This window comes from Melozone crissalis, unplaced genomic scaffold (assembly GCF_028551555.1).
Source record: "Melozone crissalis strain CALT ecotype California unplaced genomic scaffold, PUWL_Pcris_2 ptg000004l_1, whole genome shotgun sequence".
In the NCBI taxonomy this organism is placed as follows: domain Eukaryota; kingdom Metazoa; phylum Chordata; class Aves; order Passeriformes; family Passerellidae; genus Melozone; species Melozone crissalis.
This window is the reverse complement of record NW_026535782.1, coordinates 43,487,469-43,511,834: the sequence shown is the minus strand read 5'-3', so window position 1 is coordinate 43,511,834 and position 24,366 is coordinate 43,487,469. Positions and strand designations below refer to the sequence as shown.

At 47.2% G+C, this 24,366-nt stretch overlaps 1 protein-coding gene across 1 annotated transcript; it reads right to left on the bottom strand.

Annotated features, from left to right (window-relative positions):
* Positions 1 to 10,190: 10,190 nt before the first annotated feature.
* Positions 10,191 to 13,785, bottom strand: MB (myoglobin). The gene is made up of 3 exons (XM_054278641.1): positions 13,691 to 13,785; positions 11,432 to 11,654; positions 10,191 to 10,734 (listed from the first exon to the last, which is right to left on the bottom strand). Exons 1-3 carry the CDS (start codon positions 13,783 to 13,785, stop codon positions 10,588 to 10,590), a joined length of 465 nt encoding a protein of 154 aa, XP_054134616.1. The 3' UTR covers positions 10,191 to 10,587.
* Positions 13,786 to 24,366: the final 10,581 nt, after the last annotated feature.

Sequence of the window (24,366 nt, the reverse complement as noted above, 5' to 3'; positions counted from 1 at the left end):
CATGTCAGGCAGGCTGTGCTTGCACCCAGCTTTTCCAGAGGAACTTTAGAAGCTGCACCACAAAACTGGATGTGGTCTTCAGTTACATTAATACCAAGTTGGTAGAAGACCTCCAGTAGAAGACAGTCAGGTGACTTAAGGAATGATGGTCATGCTCTTATGTTTTTACATTCATGGGGAGTGACACAGATTAATTTTACCTTATTGAGAAATTATCTCAGTGCAACCCTTACTGGCAACAAATGTCAGCTCAGCAAGGTTGTCTACAGAGCATAGACTATTTATCTTTGGTCTCTTGTGCTTTGTCCAAACACTCAGCCATTCCCCCACTAGTTATAATAAAGGTCGTGCCTCAAATGCATCAAAAGTTTTCATTGAGGAAGTTGTGGCGTTTTGGTGGGTTGTTTCTTTGGGTTTTCTTTTGGATAAATGATGTTCTGTGGAAGGCTGGAGAAGATGCTCTACAATGAAACTCTGAAACCAGTCATTTGAATGTGGAATGATATAGCCCACCACCATGTCTGTAATAAAGAAGCATGTTGAATCTGAAGATATAAATGTCCTTCCCCTGGTTCCATTTCTCATTTCAGTGTCTAATCAGATCTCCAACATCTGGCTAGATGCTGCTGTGTGAGCAGCTGTTTCACATCTGGGACATTGGACAGTAACAGTGAACTGAATGGAAGAAAAAGTCTGAGCCAGGAATCCCAGCTTTATAGCAATCTTGGTTTGAAAAGAACTTTAGGATTTACTGAAGAGTTGGGAGGAAGAAATCCCACATACTTGGGCCAAACAATATCTCTTCCAGTAATGCATGTGACAACATCCCAAGGAAATGATGACAAGAAAGAAGAACTAGTCAGTGCTAGTTAAAGTGTTTTTTTTTTCCTTTCCCATTTTTCCTTGCTCAGTTTCCCAGAGAATTCCTTCTTGACCCTTGTGCTGCGGTACCAAACATGACTCAAACTTCTACTTGACTAATGTCACCATTTACAGTCTTTCTCTGCAGCCTGGGTGGGCAATTTGCTTCCCATTTCTGTCTCTGTCACAGGCCAAATCCCAATTACTCAGGGAGAAATCAGCAAATGAACAAGTGATCTCATGACAACTAGTTTAGGCTGTACTGGGGAGTTGCATTAATTCCTCCACAGAACACAGAATAGTCTTCTCAGGACACAACAGTATACAGCTTAAGAGTGGAGCAGAACTTGGTATCATCCCTTGTCACTGCTACGTCAACTGCACCACTCAGCTTGGTGTCATCTGCAAAATTGCTGAGGATGCACTTGATCCCACTACGTGGGCCATTGCTATTAAATTGTACTAATATTGAACAGTTTTGGTCCTTCTATGGACTTATGAGCGATTTCTATGGACTTCTGACCACTCCTCAAGGGTCAGTACACCCTGCAAGGACACCACTCTGCCCTCTTAGGCATATCTAGTGCAGCATCTTTTGCTCTTTTCTCAGTTTGCTCCCGGCCCACTCCAGTAAGAACAACCTAACAGGGAACAACTCCTGTTGTAAATATGAGCCTTGGTTTACACAGTAATTTGTACCAAAATTTTTCCTATCCAGAATTCTTAATAGCCATCTATGGTATCCTACTAGGCAGAGAAACCTTGCACTTGGCCAGCTCTGACACCAGTCAGCCAAGTGCAGATATGAAATTTAAATAAAAAAGTTCATTAAGGGAAAAAAAACCCAAAACCACAAACAAACCAAAGCATTTCAACAGTTTCCCAAATAAAAGTATCTGGCTGGTCCCCCCTGGTTTCCTGCAACACTTACCCACCTATGTAGCTTCATAGTTCTTGTTTAAGGATCACTTGATGAGATGAGAATGAGTTTGCTGCTGTTAACAGGGGACCATGGCTGGCAGTCATACCACATGGATTTAGCCATGACATGTTTGAGGATGCAGAGCTAGGCCACAGGAAGAGCAATGTCTCCTCCTTGAATGCCCCGTAAAGGGGAAAAATGAAAGAGAGTGAATATGAAGCAGGGACTGTAAATGGCAGTAAAGCTTCCCCAGGAAACCTAGCACCAAGCCCCAAACCACTGAAGAAGGAGACAAAGCCCATGTGGCAGGAATTGGGTAACTGTTGCTGAGCAGAACAGAGCCCACCCTTTGCACAGCAACACGAGCTCATTTTGACTGATTTCCATGGATATCTGCTTCTACTACATCTGCTGTGGGGAATTGCAGTTTGAAGGCTTTAAATAGATCACAGTTATTGCCACAAAAGGCACTAATAAAAGGGGCTCATACTTCAGCTGATGAATAGATGCAGAACTGATTTCCAAGTTTGTACTGCATCATGAGCAGAAAAAAATCACTAATCCTAAGCCTGTGGCAAAGAATTTCCTGCAGGAATCCAGGTCTTTGAAAGGTCTCACACCCACTGAAATTGATGAGTATTGAGAGGCCGTGTACATTTGGGACTCTGGAACAAAACATTTAGTTCTGTGTATTAACTATAGCCTTTGTGCTGTACATACACACATGTACACCCCCACACACACACTCTCATCACAGACTTAATTGTAGGTAACTGTAGGTAAGCACTTCCAACAGGAGGGAAATTAAATACCCAAAGAAAGGTTATTTTTTACATTTATTTCTAAGATGCTCTGTCCTCAAGATACAAGTGGTCTGTCACTCTTCTCTCTCAATAGACACTTTCTAGTATGTATTATCTCTTATCTCACCAACACCAGTACTTGGAAGGATGCTGTACTCTTCAGCACTTACTCTGTTTTGGTCTATTTCTAACATTGATAAGCTCTAGCACACTTTTCTCCATAATTAGCCCCTTTACTGAGGGTGGTGCAGTGTTGTCCATCTCCAACCTGACCGCAGATGGAAGGAAAAAGCATTGCCTCCATTTCTACTTCTTCCCTACTGCATGTTGCCAGAAGAATTGGAACTGAAGACTTCCCAGTTATGAGCCACTGTGTATGAACAGGGATGTGATGCAGCTGGGAAAGGAAATGTTTCTCGACCATCCTCCATGAAATCTGTGCATTCCTTCCAGCCAGGCACAGCTGCAAGCTATCCTCAAAACAGAGCAATAAGCAAAGAAAACCCTCTTTCTCTTGTTGTACACACTGAAAAGAGCTGTGAGTGTGGGTAGATCCAGATGTTACCATCAATGAGGTGGGAGGAGAGGTTGGAAGCATAGCTTGCAGGAAAAACAACCCCAGACTCTCTGAACACCACACAGCAGGCTGTCACATAGGCTGTTGTTCCCAAGCAGCCTCATGCTTTGCAATATGTCACTTAATGCTAGGCACAGAAATATCTTCTCCCTCCTCTCTCCATTTTTCTTCTCAAAGAGAATGCCCTTGGAAAGGAATGGTCCCATTAGGACAGTAACAGCCTCAAAGCTGTATGAAGGCTTTTAGACAGCCCTGGTTAGAAATACTGGTAGAAATACTCCAGGCTGAGCCACTTGTCCAGGACTCCAGTACACCAAGAAAGAGTTTGGTGGTTTAAAAGGATTCAGCCAGCAATGTGTTGAGTGAGGAGGACTAGCTAAATACAGTCAGTATGAAAACCAGCACTGGGTTTTTTGTTGTTATTTTTTAAAGCCTACTCCTTTAGAGCCTAGGCACATGAGCTAGGCAGGGATCCCTCACTGAAACCTGGTCTCCTGAAGTCAAGCCCTTTCCAAGATGGAAAGACACAGCTCATTTTTAAAAGACCAAAGAATTATGAGCTGAGTTATCTATGTGATAAAAGGCATGCACCTGAATCTTGTTCACTAATCACACTATTGGATGGAGGTAGCTGGAACAGCATTTTTTGGAGGCTGGATTAGACAAAATATGACAGGATCTGCCAAAGTAGGCAGAAGAAGGTTACTTCCATGGACTATAAATTAAGTTAGGCAAATGAAACCTGGATGGCTTAGACCCACCCAAGATGGTGGCAAAATGTTAGAAATCAAGGAGGGGATTACAGATGAAATTGTAAGCATGTGCATAATTACACAGGAAGATCTGAGGTCATACACTAGGTTCTCTTCTGCTGGTGCCATATTTAGATATCCATGTCCTTTATTATCTCAGTCTGGGACTCTTCTTTTCTTTGGAAGTGAGAAGGTTAGCAATTTCCCAAGTGCCACCATAGTGCATAGTTTATCTCCAGAGAACTTCATTTCAAGTTCAGCCCCACAGTCTTTAGACTGCTTCACTTTGCATGCAGCATCTGTAATCTCTTGGGGTATTTACACTGCGCCCGCATTGTGACTGCACATCTATACACAGGATGTCCTTTGGCAACTGCTAAAACTCAACCACTTCAAAGCAAGAACTGCTCACTGGCAGATGGCACAACTTCACATGTCTTCCTACACAAAAAGATCACAGGCATCCACTGCCCTGCAGCCAGCAGCCTGACCTAGTGGACAGCTGAATGAAAAAAGCCTGAAAACAATGTACTCATGCCTCTCTGCCTCAGTTTACCCTCCCTAAAATGGGCTTAACTGCACAATCATGTAGATGGAAAGCATAGATAGCCTTAAACTAAAGTCTAGGCTAAGAACAGTAGAGCAAATAACTCAGGCATATTGTAAGAGGGGTGCTGTTTCAGTATTTTGTAGACTGAGAGTTTTAAACTGGATGAAACTGAGCTCTTAATTACCATTAGAAATTAGAACAGAGCTTGTCCCTGATGACACTTACAGTCAACAAGTTTCTGATCTAAAACAGATAAGGAAGCTATGACTGCTCAACTAGAAAAACCATAGTAGGAAATATGTTAAAAATTATATTCTAATTACTCTTCTTGTTATGAGCTAGCAATTTGTGACTGTTATGAAGAACTCCATTTCATGACAGAGAATTTTGACTGAAAAGGAAAAAAAATTATGACTTTATACACTGAGGGATCATTTCTCATCTGCAGAGGGAACATAGCAAAAGACATAGGGACACCAGCTTAAATGTGACATGCAAAATTAGCTGGGGAATTAGTTGAGTTATTAATACATGCTATTATCATGGCAAAAACAAAATGTACAAAAAATTTCTTTCTCATGGTTTATGGGCCAGTTTTGTGAAAGCATCACATCCATAATCTTATCACCATGAGAAAACTCCATCTTTCTTCCCATACAAAAGCATACCAATAAGCAGCTTGGGTTAGGAAACTCCCTCCATTGCATTACAGCAGAAGGGTTGTCAGAATGATGCGACTGCTCTTCAGGAGGCACTAAGAGAGTAAATAGCCTCGAGGGGCAGGGGGGCAGTTGTGCCTCCATTTCCCACCTGTATTTCATTTTTCTTTCCTCCTTAGAAGCCCCATAGCTTCATTTGCCCTCAGAGGGGGAGCTGAGGGCTGCAAGTGTGGCACTTGGTGTGCTCTTCCACCATCTCTGGACAGCTTGTCTGAGCGTGACTGGTGCAAACCCTTTGCTCAGCCACAGACTCTGCAGGGACACCATATGGCTAGTTTAGACAAAACTCTGTGGTATTTTTACTCCTTTATACCCAACCAACTCACAGTTAATCTGTGGCATCCCTCAAAGGGCACCAGACTATTCACCCAGCTGAGTGAAAAAACACAGACTCACTTTGACACTGTATCAGCTAACTCTCCAGATAACCCCAAAGCTTGCCAAAAGGACAAGCCTGATGTCATGCAAGCCCTGAGCAGAGCAATCCCAGATCTTGGTGAGGGTATCAGCTCCAGGAATTTTCCACCCCTGTGGTAAGAGCTTGGATGCTGAAATTTATCATGAATAAGGAAATATGTTAAGGGAGGACAGAAAATAAGAAATCTTAATAAAAGCACCATTAATTATATATACTGGGAAGTAACGGAAGATCCACAAGCTAAGCATAGAGACATAGAGAATTAAGTGCTAATAATCCAGAAAGTTTTCCACCCAAATCCATTCTGACACTTGAACATTTGAACCTGTTTTAAGGACAATCTAAAATAAGATCGAGCACCCAGCAGCTGCATTCATACTGAGCTTTCCTTGGAGAAGGGGAAACGGGAAACAGGCATAATTTCCTTTAAGCCCTCCTCCAGATATAAGGTGCAGCTAAGTACACACCAGTACGTATCCCTCCCCATCCCAAATGCACATTGCCTTGTCCATGCAGCTACCATCTCTGCTGGCATGCCCCATGCCAGGGCTTGCCTTGCCTTGCCCAGGAGAGCCCCAGACCTGCCTGTCTGACATGGCTTATCACGAGTGGTCACTGCAGGGCTGGAGGGGAAGGTGGAGGCAGCCTGCTCTGTTTATTTACTTGCAGGGCATGAAAGCCAAACTGGGAAAGGACTTTGGTAAAGTGCAGTCAAGTGACTATAAAGTACTGCTTTAAAAAGGCACAAGGTCACCTTTGCTGACATTTGGATAAGGATTTTATTGAAGTCACAGGACTGAGAGATGGGCCTGTTGTGGCTATGATCACAGGGGAGGGAGGGATTTATGTTCTGGTTAAGAACGCTGCATTGTTGTGACTCTTTTGTGTTCACAAATGCTCATTTATTAGGCTGTTGGATAAAAGAGGCTGACTGGGCTTTTTCTTCTCACTTACTTAGACTCTGTTGGCACAACTTCATGAAATTTAACAGCCCTACTACCCACCAGTACTCCCCAGGTGCCCTGTTCTTGCATAGTTTGTCTTCTTATTTGGTTAGACCTTATCTATTTCAAGGCTGTACTTCATTTGAACACAATGTGAGAACTCATATATATCATTCTCTCAGATGAAGAACTGGTGCACAAGAATGCTGGAATCAGAAGGATTTGGAGAGATGTTTGCTATATTGTGTATTTTGAAGCTGGTGCTTGTGTGTAGGTATATGTGTGTGTGTGTCTGTCTGTCTGTCTGTCTGTCTTTCTGTGTGTCTGTGTGCTCAGTCTGAGAAGCAGAGTCTGATTGTTAAGCCCTGCACAGCCTGGAAAAGCAGCCTTGAGCAAACTTGAGATTGATGAGTCCAGGAAGAAGGAGGACATGATCTGATGCCATGCACCTTCTGGAAAAAAATGTTATGGGCAAGGATGTCTACATCACAAAAACACCTGGTTCCACTATTTCTTTTCCTCAGTGGCATAACACACAGGACAAGTTTTCGCCAGGTGGTAGAAACCATAGGGATCAAAATATAATCCTCAAAATAATCCTCATCTGACAAAAATAATCCTCATCTGAAAGTATGTAGTGTAGGTAGCATTTGTGTCCTTATTAAATTAATATAGGCATTACATCCTTCAGGCGCTGTCTGGGCTTCAGTTCCCAGAAACCAGACTTATCTGTTCGGTGACTATTACATGGACTAGAAACATCTCTGCCCTTTCCTCCCATTAGCCCTGCAGGGAGATGCAAATATGAAGAATGTCACAAGCTTCATACTAATGTGCTAAATATTTAACATAATTAGTCATCGGAGCCCTATCCCTTTCTCCCACTGAGGTGACCAGAGAAGATCACAGGATTAATAGTATGGTCCCCAGCCCTTGTTCTGCGAGGCCCCTTGACGTTGGCAGGTGTATTGGAGTCAGCAGGATCAGCAGGGAGAGGGAAAGACAAGGGGGACAGGCAGCACAGCCTGCAGTGTTTTTGCACCCTGGCTGGGGCTGACAGCTCATTTGCACAGCGTCTGGGAAGCGAGGGCCTGCTCCCCTCATCTGAGATTCTGATGAGTGGCTGGTGTCTGACACAGAAGCCCAAGAGATCCCAGACAGGTCACTGGCTCGGAGCCATGGCGAGTTCTGCATGCAATGGAAACCGCAGCGGGGAGAGGGGCAGCAAGCCCGACCTGGCTGCAGCCGGTGCGTACGTGCTGGAGCAAGGTGGCTGGCAGCCACACAGCCCACATCTCATCGTGTGACTGGGAATGAGTATGTGACACCACATGGTCCCAACGGGCACCAGGGCTGGGGACAAGTCCCTGGGACCCATCCACCTGATGTAAAGCTATTCCTGGAAAAGAAGGAGGAAAATGTCTGGGCTCACGCTGATAGTTTATCTCCACTAAAGGACTTTGTCCTATATATGAACCAGAAAAATTTTATGTGCTAGCAGCAGAGTGAAAGGGTGGCCTCCAACAAAGACTCTGAATCAATATAGCACAGAGCTAAAAAAATCCTTTTCCCACCATCTGCTTTGTTGCAGGAAACTTCCCCTGTCCTTAAAGCCAGGGCCATTGCAGGAGTTTTATAGACTCATTCTGTAGGAATTACATATATCCCTGCAGTCATGTCAGGACTCAGCCAAGGGCATACTCTGTGCCTAGAGTAGCAAAGGTGCAGGGAGGTGGATTTCACCACAAGCACCTCAAATCACTGAGCCTGCTGGAGTTTCCTTCACTGTTATTGGTACCCAAATGTGCTGGTTCATCTCGGCTTGCACATCTTCACTGAGCCATAGACACAACCAGAAAACCTCTGTTAGACCCCACATCTGACCAGGAGATTTAAGGATGGTTCCTAGTGCACTGACACAGTGGAGTAGGGCAGGCAGAGAGAAGGTCAGTGCTCCCAATGGGCTGACATTTAGTCCAGGTACCTAATAACTGGTAACTAGGCACAACACACATGCAAACTCTCCTTCCTCCACCACATAAAAATATCTAGACAACTCCAGTCCCACTCAGACTGACGGAGGCAGCTGCTATAGCAGAGCTTTTAATCCTAAAGCAGAGTCTGTTGTCACTGGCAGGAAATCTTATTGTGTTGGACAAGCAATCCTAGACCTTAATTACATATATTGCCCTCCCCACAAAACCAGACTGACTAGACTGGAGTCAGACGAAGCACACTGCTTAAGCCAGGGACCACCTGGCTGTAACTTCATCTAGGTGACAGCATATGCCTTTGTGACCTCCTCTAAAAGGTTGAAACACCAAGCATGCTCCCAGAGGTAAAGTGAGGAACTGTAAACAGCGAGAAATCAGATATGCACAGTTCTGCAACGGAATTTATTGTTCCTTCTCCTTTCAGAGACTGAATTCTTTTGGCCTTTGCCCTGACCAAAGACACAGCAGATCATGCTGGCACAGGATTGATTTTTAAGGGAGCTGGTGGCTCCTTCACTGTCTCCACTGCACACAGTGTAGCAGGGAGTACCTTGAACTAGGTCCTGCTAGTAGCTCCTGTTACTGAGCACCTCATTTTTCTTCCTTGTGCTTGCCCTCAGACTCTGTCTGTGAGATAAGGTGCATTACTTTCTTCACACCAAAAAGAGCAGCTGTGTCACTTCCATGCATTTCCCCTAGCCACAATTCCCTGGTGTTGGGATGGGGAGAGGGCAACGGGAAGAGGGAGGCATCTTGCCATTATGTCTGTCCCACTGTGTTTACAGATGTACATGACAGGATGTGGGTGTACATCTGTAAACACAGTGCAGCAAGCACTGCAGAGGCATCCCAGCAAAAAAATCAAAAGGCTGCAAAAAACAGAGTTTGGGTCTTCAGAGCATATGCTGCCATTGCAGCCTTCCACCTGAGCTGATCACCCCTCCTTTCCAGTGTCTGGAGAGAGCAATGCACTGCACTGCTGCTGGGAGCCAAGGCTGCTTGCACATGCTACCTCTCCATAAATGAATAAGGAACCTTCCCTCATCATATTCCCACAGCACAGCAGTGGCCACGGCCTTTAGTCAGGGAGCTCTTCTCTCAGCACTGAGGCACTGAGCTGAGGCTGCTGTCTTGTGCTGTGAGGTCCAGTAATCAGGTTATGTCCCCATGGTGACATCTGAGTGCCCCAAGTCCCTGGCTAAGACAGATGCCACATGCTGCTCAGGTCATGGACTGACAGTGCAGGTTGCTCTGCAGCCAGATATGTATGCAAAACACCTTTCCATTTTCTCCTTTTCCCCCAGTTCTCACTGGGGTGTTGGTACAGCCAGGAGCAAACACACAACTCTGGTGCAGGTATTTTTATTTTCTGAGAAACACATATTTCACTTCCCAGGGCAACAGACCTTCAGACACATAGTGGTGGCTACTAGAAAGCCTACAGATCACAGGGAGTACTGCTCTTTATAGTTTTGCTAATGCAAGTTCAACAACTAAATCCTCCAGAGCTGGCAGGCACTGGAGACTGACTGGCTGCACTCACCCCCACAAAGCAAGGTAACACTGTGCTGGAAGCTCTCCATAGTAACCTGCTAACAGTCTCACCTGTGGGAGGAATGGGATGCTGTGTCCCTGCTTCCCATTCTCACATCTCTCATTTGAGTCATTCCTTCACTCATTCACCACACTCAGCACTTGCCTTGATCCTCCACATCCCTTCATCTTTGGCCATGCCATTTGCCTCTCAGATGAGACTGAGTTTCAGGGAGAGAGAGAGAAAGGGGATAAAATAGGCTGAAGCTCACAGATAACCCCTAATGTTATTTTTCCTAAAAAAGCAGAATATTTCTTTTGTATACATGAAGCCAGGAAACAACAGTTTATCGTGGATATCACTCTGTGCCTCTATGCTGCCTGGAGTGACTCTTGGCCTCTCATCAAAGCTTTCCCACACAGCAGAGATGGCCAATTTTGAGATGTCCAAAATAGCACTGGGGAAAGATGCGTGGCCAGGCCCTCCATCGTGGCGCTCCTTTGTGCGTATGTGCTAACCCTGGAAACCGAACTCCTTGTACTTGCTGGCCATATCATTTCGGAACAGCTCCAGAGCCTTCTTCATTGCAGCCTGGGCATCAGCCCCAAAGTCTGCAGCGTGTTTTTCGGCAAGGACCTTGATAATGACTTCAGAAATGAACTATGAGGAAGGAAAGAGAGAAAGAAAAACTGAAGGGACACTCAAGGTTTATTTTCAGAAAAGCCAGACTAAGAAATAGGTTGCAGAGCCTGGAAATATCTCTGAGCTAATTCAGTAGGCCTTCCTGCTGCCTCTGGAGAGACAGTGAGGTCTAGTATGCAAGGAGTCTGGGCTAGGCAGAAGCACTGGGCTCTATTCCTAGCTCTGACGCTGATCTGCTTCATGACCTTGAGTAGACCATGGCCCTTTCCACTTTTTGTCAGCCTCATCCATTAAGACTGCAAATTCATGCCCTGTGTTTGTATAACACTTACTTTTATGGGTCTTGGTCTCCAATGGATCCTCCAGGGCTTACTCTAAAATTGTATGTCCCTTGTGTCCAGTCACTGACAGTCCTTATGTAATACAGTTTCCCAGGCATGCATAGGCTGCATGGGCTGGTTTGTTGTTATCAAGGGTTGGTCAGACTGCATGCGGTGTTTGGAATGGGAAATCTAAACTTGGATATTCACATACCATTTGCATACCATGAGCCCTTTCTGTGCCTCCTCCTGCTTGAACACACAGACCCTGGACTTGAGGGAGAGCTCACTGAAGTCCAACTAGTCATCAATAAATGAAAGCCCAACTCTCACACAGCTGTCTTACACACATTCACTACACATCAGACACTGAGACTCTCTGCCCTTTTCCATACCTCCAGATATTTGACAGGGATTTTGTGCTTGGTTGCATGGGTCTGAGCCAGGGGCTTCAACTCGGCCTCATGATTACCCTTTGCCTTCAGGATTTTGCCCAGTTGGGTAAGAACAGTAACTCCATGCTTCTTCAGATCTTCAGAGCCCTTCATCGCATCAGGGGTCTTCAGGCCTTTGAACTTTTCAAAGCGATCGAGGGTCTCAGGATGATCCTGAAAGAGTCTGTGGACAAAAGCAGAGGGACTTTGGAGAGGGGAAGCTCCTGACATACCTCCCTTTGAGTACTCAATCTACTTTATTCCCATCTTCTTACCCATTTCTTAAGATGATCACCACTGTCTATTTCCATTCCCTCTGGTCATGACAGAGACACTGCCCTAAACATGCCCAACTAGAGCAACAGAGGAAGTGCCTGTATTTTTTCCATACAGTTCTGATAACTCTTTGGCACCCTTCTCCTGGATTATGTCAACGGTTTTAAGACAGAGACAAGAGCCAAGGCTAGTCATGATACTGAGAGGTGAGTTCTTGTATTCATGTGAAGGAAACCCAAAAGTAGACAAAACCACCTGTCTTCATCAATTTACTGTTGCTGGAGAGCCCACCTATAGACTCCTGGCTCTCACACAAACTCTCTTATCAGCCCATGATTTGTTGGCCAGGAAATGAGAGCTCTACAAGCTTCTCATAGCAAAAAAAAAAAAAAACCAAAAACAAAAACCCAACCCAAATCAACAAAAAAAAAACTCAACCAAAAAAACAGCCCCCAGCCTTAGGTCCCTTATATCTGGAGGTTGTGTGTTCTTGAATGTCATCTGGATGGGAGAGTTTACTGTGCCCCCAAACCCTATGATTGCAGACATGGAGGAACTTGGTTCCTGACCTTTTTTCCCACTCTCTCTCCCTTCCCTCTTCCTTCTCTCCTCCCTCAGAAACTCCTTGGAGGAGACCTGGGTTGGCAGGGGAGCGCAAAGTCATGGGCTGACATCTATTTATTTAATGCCATGCTCTAATCTGTGATACTTGTAAGAAAAACGGTACTAGTTTTCCATTGGGAACTGCTTTTTCTAGCATGTGGCAAATTCAGAGCCAAAGTAGCCACCTCAGAGATGGATGGGTGAGGATGGCTCAGGTTCCTGTTATCCCTCCAGCACTCCTGCTCTGGACCACAAGAGGGGAAAGCCATCACATTTCCACCCACTTCATTCCCATTCCATTCCTTTTCCTTCAAATGGCAGCTGATCTGGATCATGATAATGCAGGTAAGGAAAACAGCCCCCTTCTTTGGCTCATCTTTCAAAGATGTTTTTTACAGCTTTGCAGTAGATGTGCCTGGAGATGTGGGCTCCTTGCCTTAGCCATGCTTAGGGTAGAAATCCCCCAAGAAGGTGCCAGATCTCCACTACTCTCCTCAGTGTCTGTAACACACCCATTTGGGTGTGCACAGTCTGAGAGGAGAGCTGAACAGAATCTCCTCAAAGTCTGCATCCTCTCTGGTCTTAAGGGACAAGCTAGGCTCCAGTGTCCACCTAATGTTCTTTCCTGCTTTGCAGTATCTGGGGTGTTCACCACTCCAAGTGCCAGGATCACAAGGACAACATGGAGGATGGGGTCCTCTCTCAGCTGGAGACCTCAGCAGCACTTCTGACACTGGAATGATGGAGAAGGGAAGTAAGGGGAAGGATGTGCCTCATTTCATACTTAGACCTCAAATTCATCATGAGGTAATGGACAAGTGTTATCGCACAGATTTCTGGCCAAAAAGCAGCATGGGCAGGGCTCTGCCAGGTGAGACTAAGGTGGGGAGAGGGAAACTCTCAGGTACTTCATAGTTAATTTTACTGAAATAGATTCCAAGAAAATTGCCACAGAGGTAATGTTCCTCTTTTCATTCTTTCTCTGCTTCCCCACATCCTTTCTGCAGAGCATTTGAAGCCCCATGACACACTTCACTCTAGCATTTCTCACTGTAGTGCTTGGGAAATGAGGATCCAAAGCAGAGCTTGGCCACCAGAGGCAGAGAGACAAAGCACAGCCATGTGTTAAAAGCAGCATTGGTCTGCTCCTGCACCCATAGAGAGATGGAGAGACAGAAGCACAGCCAATTTACACAGTGAGTAACTTTTAACCCAGAAAATAGCAATGGAAAAACCACCACTCTACAAGAAAGAAAACACCTTGTTGAAATAAACACTGACAAGCATGTCTCTCATCAACAGCTCTCAGCTTTACTCTTAGGACTGAAGCTCCTTGCCTACCTCATTAAAATTTGATGGCCATGGCCAGCGAGGTCAGACTCCACCTTTCCCCAGACTGTCAGGACTTGCTGCCATTCCTGGTCACTGAGCCCCATGGTTCACCAAAGACAGGTCCCGAGTGCTTCCTGCAGCCGTTTGCCTTTCCCCAAAGGGTAGCTGGAGAGCTCACCCGTGGGATTTATAGCCCCTGCCCACAAACCTACACCTATCAATCATCAGCTGGACTTCTTGCTCTCTTTCAGGCTTGTCTAACCTAATCAGTCTCTCTGTTTTTTTCTAGGAAGCTATTTTGGGTCAGGTACTATTGTGGGTGCCACTGATGGCATAATTTCTGCTTCTCGTATTGGACTGGCACATGTCCCACTCTAGACAGAAAGGGCACTGCCGGAATGCTGTGCCAGGAGCCTGTCCCAGGTTCCTAAGGACCCAGAGACAGTGTCAAGCTTTATGGCAGGAGATTTCTGAAGAGCCCAGTCATCTGCAAGGCCACCCTGCCTCCCTGTCTCCGGGCCTGCCAAGGGCAGGCAGGAGAAAAGGTCAGGACAGCCAGTAGCATTGACTCCATCACTTCAAAGGCCTTTCCTTTCCCATAATGATCTCACCATCCTTTTCTCCTGGGGTAACACACCACTTGTGACATGCCCTGAAGAGATAACCATATTCAAAGCAGCCCTGCCATTTCCCCACCTGCTGCAGGAGGAATGAGGGGATAAAAGCTGTATCAGAGCCAGTTCCCCCAGATCTGCCTGCCAGGATCCTGCTGCCTGCTCTTCTGGGAAATATCTAGGATTAGCTGATGGCTGAGTCTGGATATTAGAGCCAAGAGATGTACAACTGAGCCAGGAAGGTAATTTGCAGCAGACCAGAGACACAAGGACATAGCAAAGCTACATTCAACACCCACCCAATCAGCAGTTCTGCTCTCTGGCTACTTCTGTCAAGCCAAACAAATTTCAGTCTTGGAAGAAAAAGCCAGTGAGCTGACAAACCATGTGGATATGCTTTGGTAAGGCTCCTAAACTTTCTGTCAGGACTGGTAATGGCCAGGCACACCAGCGGGGTGACTGGTCCCTTCCGGGGGTGGCTGCAGTCAGAGCATAGCCTGATAACAAAGCCCAGCCAGTGCTGCTGTCCCGAACTGTGCACCTGGCTCTGGATGTTTCCAAGGAGAAGGCAGGCAAGAAATATCAACTAGAGGCTGAAGACCTGCCTTGGAATTCAGGAGAAGAGGATTCAACCCCACAGTGTCAAGCACAGTGCTGCAGGACCTGAGCCTCATCAGTGCCCCTGCACCCTTCCATTCCGTACAGGTTCCCTGCTCCAGCCTTGCAAGGGGAGAGAAGTGCCCACATACAATGGGCAGCAAGGATGATGGAGGTACAGAGCCTCACATGCCTTAGAAACACAGAGGTTTAAAGGGAATGCTGTGGGTAAGAAGGGTGGCAAAAGCCCAGTGGAGGTGTCAGCTGGCATCCAAGCCTCGAGATAAGGACATTTTGGCCATTACATGTTGCAAGCCTCTGTCAGCCAAGTCAACTTGAGACTCTGAAATCCTCCCCTTCCATCTCCTCTATGCACTAGTTTGCTTCACATCCAAAAATCTACATCCAACACTTCCATTTCAAGATTTCATCCTGATTTACCTGTGCAAACACCAGGTCACTACCAATTAGCCAAACTAAGCTAATCTTATGGAATAGAGGTTAGTACTCCTCCAACTCATTCCCTGTGCAGTTGTCCACAGCACAGGGCTGAAACAGGGGAGATGACATATCTGCAGCCTCACTGCCCATGTGCTCACAGCAGTAATGAAGCATTTGTATCCTTCCAGGCCTGGGCAGGATCCTGACACTGACCTTACTAGTTTACACATCTTTCAGACACAACAGAAACGTGCTCCTGGTACATGAGAGGCTGCTGCTTATGCACCAAGCTCTCTCTATATATTCCCCAAGCTGGAACTACGCAGTTGCTGTAATAATTCCATTTTAAATTGGTCGACCCTCTGCTCTCTGCAGCTTTCCCCAGGGCTGTGAAGCCAAAAGTCCTGGTATGGACATTAACATTAAATGGTCAGAATACTTAAAATGGGTATGAGATTCCATATTGCTTTTTTCTGCAAGCAAAGTAGTAATGAAATGAAATCATAAGCTTTTCTCCCTAGAGCTTAAATAAATAGTCTACAGAAATACTAGAAGTTTTATAGTGCACCAGACCACCCCTCAACCACGCAGCCACGAAAAGGACACAACATTTTAGTATCTACAGTCCTCTTGTCTTCCCCATGGGGCAAAATCTATCCCTTGCATAATCATCTGGATAAACACAAAGCACAGAGAGCCAGCACAGGGGCTGCCTCCTTTAAAGCGTACCAGGTGACTGAATAGCCTGTTTCAAGCAGCTCTGCCTACACTGGGGCCATGCCGGCACACGTGGCTGCGTCTCTGCCCCCACACCTGAAGCTGTCACTGAACCAGCAGCAATGGACCTCGGCTGCTTTCGGCCAGGCTTTGGGGCGCAGTGCGGCCGCTTTCACCCCACTGCAAAGCGCCTCGGACGGCCAGGCAGGAGCAGCCCCTGCTGGAGCGGGGTGCGGTGCCCTGGCTGACCCGGGGACCCTCCCCAGCCCGGCCGCTCCTGGGCCCGCAGCGCTGCCCGGCCCGGCCCGGCCCGGCCCGGCGCGGGGGTGCCGCGGCTCCGGCCCCGTGGGCCAGGCCTTGCTGCCACCTCGTGGCCACGGGACAGCGAGCCGCGGGCACCGGGGCACGTCCCGGCCCTGCCGCGGCTGGAGGCTCGGGACAGGCAGCGCTCTCATTCCGGAGGTAGGAGGGTGACCCCGGGGCAGGCAGGCAGGCAGGCAGCGTTGGGTGCAGAGCTTCTGTAAGGGGCTCGTTTTCAGTGCGGGCTGTAGAGACATCGTTATTCCTTGGCCACTTGGGGTGCTATGCCTTCCCCCCTGCCCCGCAGCCTTGATATTGCAGAGGGCTGGAGTGGTGGCATGGGGACAGGGGAATATCCCATGGGACAGCAGTAGAGCTACAGCTGAGACTCAGGGTACTGCCGCGAGGAGAAACACTGTTCTAGAAACTTCATGGGGTTTGTTTCTACCCAAAAATGCTACCCAAAGGTGCTTAGGGAAGGCGTCCCGACCTTACAGGCTCAGCAGGCAGGTGAAGAGCAGTCTCTGGCAAAACAGTGGATGCAATCTCACCTCTGCCTTGCTCCACCCTCTACAGCTGGCAAACCTTTCTACAGGTATTAATTAATTTAGAACATGCCACAATTCCATGGACAGAAATGCCACTTGTCCTCCTCTTTGGTGGGAAATTCTGTGACTCACTTGAGCCCACAGACACACCAGAGAAAGAGCAGGGATCGGCTCTTGGGTATAGTTTCACCAGCTGTTTTGGCGTTATTCCTATGGGGCTCAGCGCCCAGGTGGAGCTGGGGGACACAGAGGAACACACACCAGCCCCAGGGATGGACCAGACCCAAGTTTTTTTGGCCGTATTCACTTTTTTTTCCCTAGAGTATCAGTGTTGTGAAGAGACAAATCCAATCCTGGGCTGGAAAGTGAATGTTAAAGAGCCCAGCAGTCCCCCACACTGCCTTGGTGGTTAAGAGAACAAATATCTATCTCTGTTTCCTCTGCAGCCAGACCTGCTGCAAGTGGGGAAATAGGCACCCAAGAGAGAGGCACTGGCAGAAATCACACATTTCTTTTTCATTTGAAGTACGTTTGTGAAATGAATTTTCCAGAAAGAAATAGACAGAGATGTTCCAAAATCCAGTCCTTCCTCAAGAAACAACCCAAACCATCTTGTGTGCTTACACAGCAAAATGTCTCAGAGGAACAAACAGATATTTTGATCAAATAATCTTTTTCTTTTCAATGAGCTATTTTTTTCCCCACAACATAATTTTTAAAAAGCCCTGAGAGCAGCCAAGGGTCCCATGGCTGGGAGCGGTGATGACAGCAGCCCCAGCTCTGCTGTGAGCCTGGGTTGTATAAAGAGTGACGTGACGTAAGTAATACACACTGCCGTGGTCAGGGGGAGGCTGGCACTCCAAAAAAGCCAGAAATATTACATAACAACAACTTACATAATTACCTCTTGCATAATGCCAGGGAAAAGGCCCTCCGTAACGCAGCTGTGGTTTCTATGGCATTTTGCTGAAATACAGCTTCTTCTAAGAGACTCATTTGTGCTTTGTTTCAGGAGCCTGCAGCTCAGTCTATGCAGACAGACAGGTGAGAGTCCTGCACTCACAGCAGCTTGAGCTGGAGAGGTGAGGGATGCAGTAATGGATCTTACAGCAGGGCAAGAGCATTGGCTTTTGGGCAGCCCTGCCATTAACTTCAGCACTCTGAGAAGCAGAAGACTGTCACGTAAGAGCATCATCCTTAACTGAGTGTTATGTAGCCTCCACTGCTTGTAGGAAGTGAGATGGAGTCTAACTGATGATGGCAGTGGCCAAATCCCATTCCAGTCTCACTCCTCTCTTCCCCTTGTTCTTAGACACTATTCTTAGCAATGCCTCCAGGCAGGGCTCCTGTACACTGATGGATTTCAGCAGCTGAGAGGTGACTTGACCTGCTTGCTTAAAAGGAAGAGGAAGGACTAGGAGCAGAAGATTTCAGCATCAGGACAAGAAGATTTGGGCTGTGAGTTTGCAGAGCTGTGCTATATACTTACTATGGATTCTCTCTGGGATTAAGCCCTGTGCTGTAAAGTCAGAGGTAGCTTTACCTTCACTTCAGTGCTCACAGGATCCAGCCTTTGGTGACTATCAGACATAACACAGGCATGACACAGAGCTCCTGTGCAATTATTGAGGCATCTCACAATGTGTGTTAACTCTGCACAGCACCTGGGGAAAACGTTTATCTCAGCTAAACAAGACACTTCTTGCACATCAGTGCTTGCATTCAGTGGGAGAATGTGCAGGAAAGCAGAAGGGCAATCCAGGACAAGAATATTTAGGCTACAATACAGAAACTGAAGCTGTCTCTGAGGCTGCAGCAGCTCTTTCTGGGGATGCAAACCTTCTCTGAAGGACTGGGAAATGCAGAGCACAAAAGGACTGAGGATTTTGTGTGGGAAACTGTGAGTGCAGTTTAAGAAAGGAAGAGTACGATTAGAGAACAACAGGCGGATTTTAAAGTCTCACCCACTCAGGAGCAAAAGAAGAAAATTATTTTTTAGAGGTAAGAACACAGGTTATACCAGTGGGACCCTGGAGATCTCCAGGAGTCAGTGGGAGATGTGGCATGCAGCAGTCTCTTCAGGTGGATTAGACTTTGTAACACCATACTGACACTCAAGAATTTGTGTACTACCCTTTGAAACACTAAAGCAAGAGAGGAATCATCATCCCTCATCCCTCATCATCAATAAAATATTGTAACTAGAGCCTGCTGAAGGACAACTGAGAAAGGCAGGGCCACAAAAACACACATGGGCAGTAAAGGTCAAGCAATCAGCCTGCATTCAGTATTGGGTGTCTGCCTGCCACCCTGAGCTCTGCAGCTCGGAGCTACCCACAGGAAGCTGCAGCAGAGACATTTACAACGTGGCTGAGGCTGGGATTTAGTGATGGGTTAGACGAAATCCAGGCAACTGGAAGGGGTGGCCGCTCCCCACTCCATGCCTTATGCCAGAGAATTCTCCTCTTCCCAGTGCCTTGGGTGTATGGGTGGTGCCTTGCAAGGCTCCTGGGTGCTGCTGGAGAGGTGCTCACCCATGTGCTTGCAAAGGCAGCAGCAACTGCAGCATGGCCAAGGCCAGAGCGAGAGCACCCTCAGCAGTGACAGAGCTGAGCCACGGTGCAAACAAGTGCCCTGAGTGCAGCCCTCCCTCCTACAGACACACCAGCAGCCGTGGCCAGAGTCTGAAGGGAGCCAGCAACAATAAATAATTCCTCCTTCCTGAGCTGCTCCTTGAGGAAGAGGAGGCACTGGGCCTCAGCACACAGTGTACAGCTTAGCTGTGGCCTCTCAGCCTCCCAACAAAAGAGTGGGGGACCCCATCACTACATAGTAAAATTGGGTGATACAGCTGCAAATTTCCTTCTCAGTCTGCTGGGCAGGCAATGGCCCTCAAGCTACCAGCACTTAATATGAGGCTGTGCATGTGTTTAAATTGGATTTGGAGGCAATGACAGCAGATCCTCCCCCACCCCATGATGCCTGTGCAGTTCTTTATGAGGGCTTCAAATGAACTGGATTAAGAAACTGGTCTGAGTTTGAAGTATCTGCTTATCTTTTGGAGAGTGTATTTTGAAGCCAGATAAGTTCTGTGGTCTGATTTGTCACACAACTGGACCAACACATGCTGGCAGGGGGGACGGGGAGGCAGAGCTACTTACGCAGGCATCCTTTGTGGAAGGAACACCCGTGGAGCCATCCTCCAAAACCCCAGGCAGCACTGTCTGACTTGTGGGACAGCACATACAGATTGGGGTTTCCCTTTGCCTGAGTTTCATGGGGTGAAAAGAGAGAAAAAAGACACGTTTTCATTCCCTTTGCCTGTAAAACATCCTCTCATCCACAAAGCATGGAGCTTCTGTGAGATAAGAGCCCATGGGGAAGCCAAGATCTACCCCTTATTTTTATTGATGTTTACACTTGCCTTTTAATGAGCTCCAGCAGGTTCTCGCTTCCAGCTGCAGTTGGCCCTTTTCAAAGTTCAAGGTCTCATTTTGCATTATCGTTCCACCGCCAAGTGCACCCTTAGGGAGGAGAGGAACAGCCAGGACTCCTTCTCTTCTGAGAAGCAGCACCAGTTTAAGCAGCCCCTAATCCAGTAGTGCTTTCTGTGCTCTGCTGGTTTTACCGGGAACTCCTGCAGGAAAACTGATCCCTCTGATAAGAAATACTTGGCAAAATAATCCCAGTTTTCTTCAAGCAGATCAGCACTGAGCAGCAGTGAGCACCTGTGGCCTGGCTGCCCAAAGAACACTTACCGCTCAGTTAGGGTGGGGTCTCTGTTCTGCATCTCTTCCCTGTTGTTTCCTTTGCTGTGCTTGCAAGCAAATCTTTTGCCCTGTCCGCTTCAGGGTCCTGCTAGCAAGACAACCACAGTGGTGGGGCTTGCTGCTGGCTGCAAGATACTGGCACAAAAATTACAAATACTGGAAGATTTCACCTCTGCTAAGAATCCCAGTCCAGTGGTTCCTTAGGCAGTGGTGCAGGTGTAACATGGCATCCCTGCCAAATGCTCAGCCTGGCCAGCCCCTCCAGCTCTTTGGGGTCTGGGGTTGCATATACACATGTCCCAGTCTGGGCACCTTTGGAAAGCTCACCTCTAACCATCTTACATACACAGGATTAATGGACAACTATCTCATCTAGCCTCTTCCCCCAACAACACTAGTGGCAGGGGCCCAGAGAAAGTGTAAGAAGCAGGAACAGCTCTATTCCATCACAGCAGCTTGAGGCTAAAGGACTTCCCAAGGTTATATTTGCATGCTTCATTTAACAGCCATAGGCAAAATTCTTCATAATTTTTGTTAATCCTCTTACACATGCTCCCCAAAATATACTTCAGACATGGCTGCAGCCTTAGTAGGTCAAACTGTTTAAAACAACCTGCTGATTTGGTGACTTGCAGAAGATCAGCCAATGCACAAAGACAAAAAAATCTGATAATCACTTTCAAACCATTCACAAACAGCTTTAAGGCATGCTCATCAAAATAAAAACCCAAACCAGCAACAAAAATGAAGCTCCATTACCCTCAAAGATCTCTGCACATGCAGGGCTCCCATCTCTCATGCCTTTTTAATTGTGAGTTCCCGAAACACCGCGATTTTATTTTTTGGTCTTCCTCCTCCTGCTAAGTGCTCCAGTGTTGGTGGCACAGCTGGTCGGATCCAGCTGGTCTGTGGCAGCATCTGTCTGGAAATTGCTTATCTTAGCCTGCGGTCCTTTTATTTCCTTCCCCATCAGCTGCAGCAGAGATTTCACTCCACGTGGTGAATTTCACTCTGCTCCAAATGAATTCATGCTCCTTCTCTGTGTTTCTGTGCTAATTTTGTGACTTGTCTATGAGTTTACAGCAAGGGCCAAATTACACTGGATTTATTATCCTCCTGAGCAAAAGGCCAGCATTTATCTGTTGCTCTTGTAGACCTGCTGCTCATGGAGCTGAGAGAGGTACACTGGCTCCCACAGAAAGACATACAGGGCCTCACCTACTTATTGGGGCAGAGAGGGTCCAAATCATAAACAAAAAACAGACAAGGGCACACTGGGACCACAGATCAAAAAGTCAGGAAAAGAAATGGGACTGCAGATAGACCAGACGAAACAGGCAGACCTTTTGTGTCAAAAACGTGTAATACAAATATCTCATCCGTGAGCACAGTCTGGGCTGAGAGAGAATCTTTGGGCAGGAGAGGAGTTCAGATGGAAATTCAGATGGGAATGTGCTAAGTTTTGACTTGTTTGGTTTTTTAAACAAACTAAAAATACTGACATGAACAAAGTGAGAGGAAAGCAGGAAAGTGAAGTCCTGGCCAGTCTTACCTGCAAGTTGTGGGAAGTCATTGATTCCATATCTGCTGCTCCCTTCTCATGGGTCCTGCTTTCTGGTGTGTCATTTTGCAGACAGAGTTGTGCCTCTCACCTGGTGAGTGATAAGCACAATGCCCGGGCACTCCAGGTGCTGGCTCTGCAGCTCAGGCCCCCCTCTTGGCCTAATTCACATGAGTATTTAATACAGGAGTTATGAATCCTCTCATTAGGATGAGGCCAGCAGAGGTTCAGGGCTGCTGGCAGGCCCAGCAGCTACCAGGCTCTACACAAAGCACACAAAGCAGAGGGAAATGCCCACAAGAGGGAGAGTTGGTGCCACTCTCCACAGTGATTCTGTGCAAACAGCACTTCCCAGCCTAGCAACTCTAAGAGCCCGTTCCTCTTGCTCCACTTCTCCCAACAGAAATGTTTTCCTCTCCTGGAGATTCCCTTTTCCATGGTATTTCCCATCCTCCTCTTTCTCCACATGACTGGTATTTCATCTTGTTTGTGTGGGGTGAGCCCAAAGGCCCCATCGTGTGGGTGCCTGACGTGCTGCCATCGGAAAGACACTGTGATGGTTTCTCTGCTCTTCTGCTCCCCTTTCCTGCCACTCACACTGTGCTGTGCTGGGAGAGCACCCCTGCACCAGCCTCAGCACAGACAGCCCCCCTGTTGCCCAGCTCATCACTCAGAGGTGGCACCCCTGGACTCTACCCTGCATGGGCACACATGGAAAATTCCATTCCTGCTGGGCTCTGCTCAGCCTCAACACTCCAAGCCTAGAGCAGGCTCCACTGGGGCATGGGATTTTCAATCCATTTTCCAAAAAATGTTGATGGCTACCGGCAACAGGATCCTAGAAGGCTCTGAGCTTCTGCAGGGCAAACCTTAATGTGAGGAAGTAGCAGAAAACCCCGGTGATGTGGAAATAGCCACTCTGCAAGCCTCTATGGCTGGAAGTGCTCCATGGAGCTGGAAAAGCATGAGCAGCAGCAGGACTTTTCTTGTGGGATCATCCCTTCAGCTCCACAAACAGCATTCCTATGCTCCCAAGTCCAGAAACTTTCCAGAAACATTCTGATGATTTTGGCTGGTGATTCAGCAGGAACTGTAACACAGCTCATGGCATTCCTGGGGCATTTTCCTAACCTGAAACCTGGGAGAAATGCCTTCAGAGGAGATCCACATGAACCACATCACCAAAATCACCACAGGACCCCCAAGCGTGGCATATCTTGGCCACCATGAGCCTCCAGCTGCCAGAACAAAGCAGGCTAACTGGCTCTCTCTGCAGAGAGGGATTTTCTGCCTGAGGGAAAAAGTCATGGGCACTTCTTCTGAAGCACGTGTGTGCTGGCATTAATGTGTCAGGCATTGCACACAAAGCTGCCCTGGAAAGCAGCATTGACACGAAATCACAGGAGCCCCTAAGGCTGATCAGTGGCCAGGGAGCTCACCACAGTGGTGAGCATGGTCCATATCCCAGCTGGGGGCACTGGGCAGGGAGGCCAAGGAAATTTATCAGCACACCCTCAGGATCTGCCTTGCAGGGCATCCACACTGCTGTGCAAGATGGTGCACATTGACAGGGAGGAATGAAATGCAAAAAGGAGAGAGATGCCCCCAGGATGATCCAAGGGATGGAGCACCTCTCCTATGAGGAAAAGCTGAGATTAGAGTTTGGTCAGCCTGGAGTGGAGAAGGCCAAGGGTGACCTAATAATGTCCTTGCAGTACCTGAAGGGAGCCTACATGTAAGATGGGGAGAAACTTTTTGCAGGGGCTCATAGTGACATGGGGGGAATAGATTAAAACTGAAAGAGTAGGTTTAGATTAGATATCAGGAAAAATTCCTTATTGTGAGGGAGTGAGGCACTGGAACAGTGCCCAGAGAACTTGTGGATGCCACATCCCTGGAAGTGTTCAAGGCCAGGTTGGATGAAGCTCTGAGTAACCTGGTCTAGGGGAAGGTATCTCTGCCCATGGCAGGGGAGCTGGAACTCCATGGTATTTAAGGTCCCTTCCAACCCAAACCATTCCTTGACTTTAGAATTCTAAGCCAGCCTATTGTAAGTAGAAAATTTATTCATTCACTTCCAAATTTTAGCTCTAGGACTGGGCTCATGAGCTCATGTACCCAGTTAACTTTTTAGAGC

Coding starts and splice junctions, on each gene's coding strand:
- MB (XM_054278641.1), bottom strand. CDS start 13,785: ATGGGGCTCAGTGACCAGGAATGGCAGCAAGTCCTGACAGTCTGGGGA. Junction 11,655..13,690: donor GGCCATCAAATTTTAATGAG/GTAGGCAAGGAG, acceptor TTTTGTCCACAG/ACTCTTTCAGGATCATCCTG. Junction 10,735..11,431: donor TCCCTGTCAAATATCTGGAG/GTATGGAAAAGG, acceptor CCTTCCTCATAG/TTCATTTCTGAAGTCATTAT.